Source organism: Procambarus clarkii, chromosome 64, assembly GCF_040958095.1.
Source record: "Procambarus clarkii isolate CNS0578487 chromosome 64, FALCON_Pclarkii_2.0, whole genome shotgun sequence".
Taxonomy (NCBI): Eukaryota; Metazoa; Arthropoda; class Malacostraca; order Decapoda; family Cambaridae; genus Procambarus; species Procambarus clarkii.
Window position 1 is genome coordinate 4160097 of NC_091213.1, and position 8251 is coordinate 4168347.

The 8251-nt window shown below is 38.4% G+C and overlaps 1 protein-coding gene across 1 annotated transcript; it reads left to right on the forward strand.

Annotated features, from left to right (window-relative positions):
- Window positions 1–1162: 1162 nt before the first annotated feature.
- l(2)k10201 (lethal (2) k10201) lies at window positions 1163–7862 on the forward strand. The gene is made up of 4 exons (XM_045759833.2): window positions 1163–1234; window positions 2223–2378; window positions 3919–4117; window positions 5902–7862. Exons 2-4 carry the CDS (start codon window positions 2224–2226, stop codon window positions 6382–6384), a joined length of 837 nt encoding a protein of 278 aa, XP_045615789.1. The 5' UTR covers window positions 1163–1234; window position 2223; the 3' UTR covers window positions 6385–7862.
- The last annotated feature ends 389 nt before the right edge of the window (window positions 7863–8251 follow it).

Genomic DNA, 8251 nt, shown 5'->3' on the forward strand with positions numbered 1-8251 from the left:
AAAATACTTAATGCTGATCTATTAGCCTCCACTGGCAAAATCTGGGTGCAGCACAAGAATATCTTCCAATATTCCTGAGTGTATGAAGTAATTACAGAGCTCAAAATACCTCATACCATTTGGTATGAAGTCACTGATAACAGGACAATCACAGATATAGTGTTGGAGAGTATGTTCTCTCAAGTAGGACTGAAAACAGATGTTTTTTCCACCAAGAGGGCTATAAACCCATGGAACCGCCTACCCGCTGAAGCCGTAAATGCCAAATTCCAGCTAAAAAATATAATTAAGACAATTGGCGGGCCCTTCAACAAGCCGCCGGCTTTTTGTTCTCTTCGAGGTCACTAGATAGTTAGTGGCCCTTGGGTAAATTCAGTAAATATATACAATAATTGTCAGCGCATCTTCCGAGCAACAAGGACAGCTACACAGTATCTCTTAGAATTACGTAGGTAAACAACAAAAGTAACATATTTGTTTACTACAATGTCGGTGCTGGCTGTAGAAGTTGAAAAAACATTGTTTTACTTCGAAATATACTAATTTTATAAGAAAATTCGACGTAAATAGGAGGCAGTAGAGCTGCGATAAGCCAGCGCTAAATCTTCAATATGAAGAATGTTGCTGCTCTCTGATTGGCCAAACGAAACACAGTAGTGACCTCTATCGGCACGCATGTGAACCAACAATTTTTCTTCCTAAGTATACCTTATTGAATAGCACCTAAGCATCTTCTTAGGGCGCACTTAGGAACCTTCGTAGCAAACCCACTTACGAAGAAATACACAGAGCTTCCTGAATCTAGGTCCTGGTTGTTAAACGATTTGGTGGGTCGTATTCCAGGGAAAATTAGGATTAAAGACCTGCCCGAAACGCTATGCGCGCTATAGTGGCTTTACAAGAATGTATGAACTCTTGTATATACATAAATGTTTACACTGGCGGGCGTTGTTCTTGTAGGTTATGTCCATCATATCACCAAATGAAGTTGTTAAACTTCATTTAATAACTACTGTATATGACTGTTAAGTAGATGTTAACTGTTAATACTAATAATATATTGTGGGTTTAATATTTAATATACACATTATATATGAAATGTCCAAATTTTGTGTTTTTGAAATGGTAAAACAATATGTACCAAGTGTCCTTATGTTGGTGGGGGGGGGGGGTGTTGGCGTTGTTTGTAAACATCAGCAGCTGTTGGCGCCAAACGCTCCCGCTCCAGATAAATGTCAGTAATAATAATACTTCTGTTTGTATTTGCATTAACTTATGAATGGTATTCTACAACATTTGGTCATCGGGAGATAACGATCTCGTATACAAACTGCTAGTCTCGTCTGGTCTTTAAACCGGCGGTTAACTATAGTTCATAGTTTTTTTGGGGAGAGAATTTTCTATGTTTTTCAACTTTAGAACTTCAATTTTTGGTGTTTTGGTGTTCCACACATTGTTGAACAGCAGATCTTAGAACAAATAAGTTCAGCTCTCTCGGGAGTAACTGAAAAGTCGTTTGAACACTAAATTCTTAATTAATCTAAGGATGTTTGTTACTTGAGAGGGAGCCCAGGAGGAGTTGTATTACTTGAATACATATTAATAAAATTATTACTGTGCTTTTAGACAGTTCCCATTAAGTAATTCTATATCCAAATAGTATACATCCCACATACAGTATATGAATGTGCCCTGTGGTGTAGTGGTAGACACTCGCCTGGTGTTTCGCGAGCGCTTTGTCCTGGGTTCGTATCCTGGCCGGGGAGGATTTACTGGGCGTCAATCCTTAACTGTAGCCTCTGTTTACCCAACAGTAAAATGGGTACCTGGTTGTTAAACGATTTGGCGGGTAATATTCCGGGGCACATAGGATTTAGGAGCTGCCCGAACTGCTACGCGTGCTAGTGGCTGTACAAGCATGTAAGAACTCTTATATATATATAAATAAAAAAGTATAAATGTGAGAATCATATGAATGATGCAAGTTATCATTCAGAAAGGTCATGTTATGTAAGTACTGTACTATTTTGCTTTTAAATGTAATTTACACTGTAAATATTTATACATATTACACTCATTTGTAATGAGTGTCAGTTAATTACATATAGCACACTGTGATTTATTTATAATTAAAATAATATTGTGCAAGTTGGATTATGCATATTTTGTACTGTATTTATATTGTTATGTATCTCCTTTAATTGTTAAACCAATTATTTCAGAATGGGAACACACGACGCGTGGACCTATCTGGTGTCTCTTGGAGTACATCATCGAACCTGGGATGATCCTCTCTTTGCGCAAGGACAAAGTGTTTGCTGTCCTCTTAGGAAGATACCATGTATTGACTTGGATGACGAGGACTTTCATCACTCTAGGTATTATTTCTGGAGATTTGCATGAAGCACTGTGCATTTGCAGTGAATGTTTTTTTAAATCAGATGTTGATGTCAAACAAAGTTTAAATTAATAGTTATTTTGGTTTTGGATAAAGTCACCCATTTATGCACAGAAGGGAGTAACCAAACAATCAGGGTTAATAGAACCTGCAGCATAACACTTGCTCTGGTGCATAGACCAAGACAACAAAATCACTAATAACTCTTCGAATATGCAGACTGTACTGTATTAACATATTGAAACATGCCTGATTTCTGATCCAAAGCTGTTAGAATAAATATTATAATCTTTTGTTTTCCATGATTCTGTGTATTGTTCAAACAAAACTTGGAAAATAATCATTTTGTTATTGTTAAATTCAAGTGATCATGTTTGATTTCAATTGTTCTAATTTTCTTTCATAAAGATTTAAGGCTCTTAAATTGTAGGCCATTCGGCCGGAGGTGCATCATAGCTTATGTCCTGTGATGGCTGTCTGTCGTTACTTGCATTTAACCAGGAATATTTTGGGTGATGTATTGTTTATGGATCTGGTGTCCCTGGTGCTTTGTTCTAGGGGCCCAATTATCTCACGTCGTTCGCAGTGTCATCAAGTATAACCAGCCTATGGTCTACCCTCGGGCCATATGTGCAGAAGGTTATGGCTTTGTCTGTTTTGTTTGCCAATAAGTCTTAGGCTGATATTTGGGTTCTGGGTTCAAACAGAGTTTTGGCGGCTTGATATTAGGTTAATGTGTTGGGCTAGGCTTGTGTGGCTGGCCTTGGGTCAGGTTTCCCATCCCTAATGTCTTCTTTGGGGGTTATCAACTTTTCCTCTCCTCCACACCTAGTGATTTCTGGTGTTTTCATTCTTAATGACAAGATAACAACAGGGAGTCACCAACAGGGCCCTCCCAGAAAAGCAGCATTAAATGTAATGAAATGCCTCTTTCTGGTGGCGTTCCTTTGTGGCTTCCTGGACCCTCCCTTCCCTTTTCTAGATCTGTTGGGGTGTGTGGCTTTCCATTAGATAACACTGGGGAAGCCTCAGCTGGGGCAATCGGCTGAGACTAGAAAGAAAACAGGTGGCCTGCTAGGTGTCCCATTATCTGTGTTGGTTTTTACCATATACTACGCTATTCCATTTTGGATAATTTTTTGTCATATTGTTTTTCTTGTGTTTTTCAGTTTATAATTTACCTGGCTGTTGACTGTTAAGGTGTATTTCTGGTGATCTTTTCCCTCAGAGTGATTATTACTCCTCTGCTCCTTGTGCCTCTGTAAGGGGACCAGGTTTTGGCCTCTGGTCTCTGGTAGGCTTTTAGGACTCACAAGGGCCTGTTGTGATTGAAATTGGGGGGAGCTATCCAAGATGTAGTAACAGGGAGCCACTGATGAACCCATCAGAAAGAGGTGTTTCATTATATTCAACACTGTTTTAAGCCAATATTTTGTAATATATAATACAGTACAGTATATATATTTTCCTATGTTATTAAATTACTATAATGAGCCATATTATCTTGTGTTTTGTTATAGGATTGAGACAAAGTGCAGTGTAGCTGGGTGTAACAAGCGGTTCAGTACGGTAGCTGAACACGCAAGCCATCACCGCACATGTCATAGCCATGTCTGTTGTACCTGCAAGCAGTCTCTTCCATCGCACCATTTACTAGATCTCCATATTCTGGAAGCTCATGACACTCTTTTTCAAGTTATGGCAGCAAAACAACCCATGGTAGGTATAAGAGCCTGGTAGACAGCTTCATATACGTATATTGGTTTTTGAATTGCTATAAAGAAGTGAAGTGAACACTGCGTAGATATGAATACTTATTGGCATTTCTTCTTGTTGAAAGGATGATAACTGGGTTGTATAAAATAGAATCAGTATAATGGAATTTTGTATGCCATATTCCCATTTTGTATCTCAGTGTTCTTGATAGTGATACAGTACCGTATCTTATGGTTCTGCCATGTTTATATATTTATCTGGGAGGGCATCATCATTTATTCCTCAGCAACTCCTTGAGCACTAGCACCAGCCCAGTCAGGCCTTAGATGCACACGGCCTCTGAGACTCCCGTTTGCCTACTGGGAGCCTGGACCATAGTCTGGCTCTGTCTGAGGTCAGGTGGCAGAAGTGTTGATGTTGCATTTGTGACTATGAGGTGACAGGCCTGCCTCTCTTTTGTGCCTGTCCTCTATTTCAATTGCCGTTGTGATGTGTTTTCTTTCCTGGTTCCTGTTGGGTTGCTGTTTGATGCCATCTATCACCTCATATCGTTTGGCCTGAGCTGAGTTTCTCTTGCTGGCTTTTGAGGCTAAGGAAGCAATTGAGTGGTATAAATTAAACTTGAGTGTTCAGTACTGTCAACTTAGAGCTTCTTTCTCAGCAGGGAACTAGGTTGCTATTATTCCTTTCTTTCCCTGTGCTTTATAAGGCAGTTCATGTCAGTAGAATGTGAGGTGGGAAGAGTGTATGTGCTGTCACTTGGTGGCAGTCAGGGGATGTGACCATGTGGGTCATCTAGTGGATAGTGAGAATGCCATTTGTCAGTCCCTGTGATGCAAAGTAATGCTTGGAAAATCTTTGAACGTATATTGGATTTGGCTTTCTGGAGGTCATTTGGTATGGGATCAAGTGTTCTCCAGCCTCCCTTTTAAAAGTGTAACCCGGTTGAGGGGTTTTAAAATGCCCTATATCTTGAGAAAATCCGTAGGAGCCGTGATGAGGTTGCAATCCTTATCCATGCCCTGACCTAGTTGTCTAGAGTGTGTGTGTGGGAATACCCACCACATAGGTTTGAATCCTCATCACAGCTCCTGCGGATTTTCTCAATGATATATGAAATAGTGCGATTACTCTCTGTACAGTATCTCTTATTGTCCCAATTTTTATTAACATCTACCCTGTCTGCATGTGGAACCAGTAGAACCATTCCTAATGCAGCATCCAGGTGTTTTGCTCAGAAATCAGCTTATCATATTCAGGTGCACAAAGCCTGATTTATTTTTTGCTTTATTTGCCATTGTGTCTTTTTCCATTTCTTTCCCTCTATTATGTTGCTTGTTGAGGCAGTCCTTGTGTATCCACTCATTCTTGTGTCTTGGTGCAAGCAAGCATATGACAACAGCTTCAATCATATGATAGACAAACTAATACTGTATATGTAATTTTTTGAAAAATACTTCAAAAGCTCCTATACAGTATTTGTACTTAATGAAACGAGTGAAACATAAAACTCTCAATAAGTAAAGCTTAAATACTTATGCTAAAGGAGCTAACATGTGTTTGTATTCTTGACTTTTACCATCTGTGACAGAATTGATGATTAGGACTTGAGGTTCAGAGTTGCTGATGTGATTTATAAGAGTACAGAGAATGGTGGTGTGTGCTAAGGCTCATGTGATTGACAATACTGTATTGAAGTTAAGCCAATAACTTAAAGATGATCAGTTGAGGGCTGTGAAGGAGGATGTCAGTTTTAACGTGTCCTTAATATGTTGTTCCCTATGCAGTATCAGTGCCTCTTGGAGACATGCTCGGAAAAGTTCAACACTCCAGCTGAGAGGAAGACTCACTGTATAGACAGTCATAAGTTCCCAGCAGACTTTCGCTTTGACATGGCATGGAGAAAATTGGGAAAAAACAAAAAATCAGGTATGATGAATCATAATGAAATGACTATGGAATTTGAAGAAGCTGGTTGTGAAGCTGCTGTAGACAAGAGAGAATCAGAAAATATCAGTGGAAAGGGTGTTAATGCTTTTGTTTGTAATAGAAAGACAGTTGCTAACAAAGTTCCAAACTGTGTATCATTTGGCGTTGGAGTCCCTAGAGGTTTTATTCGAGGGAATAGAAGCAAGAGAGGTCAAAGAAAAGGAGGTGCCAATCATTGGCATCAAAGGATGAGTCCATCTAATTCCCTCAAAACTAACATTGAAGAAGTTAGCATGAAAGATTTAGAAGAAGCATTGTGCAGTGAATCAGTGATTCCTTGATTGATGTTTTAACAGGTAAAAAGCATTTACACTAAAATTTTAAGATTATTTGAGTATGAACTTTACTTGATCAGCCTCAGATTTAAATGCTTTACTTTTTTATGTACACTGAAAGTATAGAAGAAAATTGATAATCCAACCCCATGCACAAAGTTAGTAATTGTCAAAAGAAGGTACCGAACCTGAAAGACTCTAGCACCCACACACGAAGTGAACCTGGCAACATTTTGGTTCATAACTTTCATTTCATGTGTGGGTTGGGTTATATTTCAATCATGTTTTTGTAACTTATTCTCTGCATAAGTCAAATGTATTTTTTTCCTTTGAATTTAATGATTGGAACATTTTTTCTTCATGTGTGTGTCAGATTGATGCAAGCTTTAATATTTTAGTGTGCGTATTGTGCATGTTACGGCAGCTGTATTCTATAGTAAGAAGCAGCTGCTTGCTTCCAGATATCATCATCTGAAATGTGTGGAAAAGGTAGTTTGTGGAGATTAATTTAATGAAAAATTGCCTTATAGAGGGATCAAGGCTGCAGGGACCTTGACCCCCGGAATCAACGCAAAGTAACTGCAAAGTGAGGTAGAGTGGGTTCAAAATGTGTTATTCCATAGCTATCATCTATTGGGAATTCATATAGAATATGAAGTTTTGCCAGTTATTGGTTATCAAATTATACCTTTTCTGGTAATATTACAACTGTACTGTTTTAAATTATTGTAGGTACCATAGCAGACTCTTTAGCCTTATTCATTAATAAGAAAGTAAATGGGCAACTCTTTTTTTTTTTTTTTTCCAGTTGATGGTTCCTATTTAGGCGCTTCAGTTTCTTCTCGTCTTAACAAATTTACCATTCAGCGAAAGCCGTTTTTCTGGTTCTTTTCCTCTTTGTGTATTTCTTTTGCCAGTTGATGGTCTGCTTCATACGCTTCACCTTCCATAATTTCATTAAGAAATACCGGCAGGGTACTGTTTTTGATCTTTAAACACGTTCTGGTCAAAGTTCAAGTATGTTTATTGAGATAAGCAAGAAATACATCTCAAAGGGATAGAGTAGCTTAGGCTGTTTCTACTCCCCCCCACGTTCTGGTTTCCCTCTTCAAGTATAATTCCCGCTGTCAAGAAGAGCGGGACTTATGTGATCAGGTGACATTTTTATGCTCTATAATGTTCTCTGTTGCTCAGTTTCTTGAATTCTGAACTGTAGGAATGCATAAGTTATGCATCACACTTGATGTTTATTTGTCAGTGACCACAAGGAAGTGAGGTTTAGCCCTTGATGTTGCAGAAATATGTGCATAATATACAATGTCCAGATAACGTCAATGAACAAAGTACTGTATACCATTTAATGTGTTTACAGTATACAGTACTAACATAATACAAATATGAATGATTTGAGAACAATATCATGTTACTGTAATTTATTTTAAATGTTTAAGAGACTAATCTGAATAAAAGTTCCTAACTATAAAGAGTTTTGATTTTAACACATATTTAAAGAGATACTGAGTGTGTGTGTGTACTCACCTATTTGTGCCTGCAGGATCAGGTGTTGACTCTTGAATCCCGTCTTTCTAGCCTTCGGTCCTTTAATGCAATGACTCCTATCCTTCTCTATCATACCTAGTTTTAAAGCTATGAATAGTGTTTGCTTCCACAATGTGCTCCTTTATTTCATTCCATTTCCCAACTACTTTCCCGCTAAAAGAAAACTTTCTAGCATCTCTGTGATTCATCTGAGTTTCCAGCTTCCATTTCCCCTTGCTCTGTTGGTATTCCATGTGAACATTTAGTCTATTTCCACTCTGTCAATCCCTCTAAGTATCTTGTATGCTGCTATCATATCTCCCCGTCGCTTTCT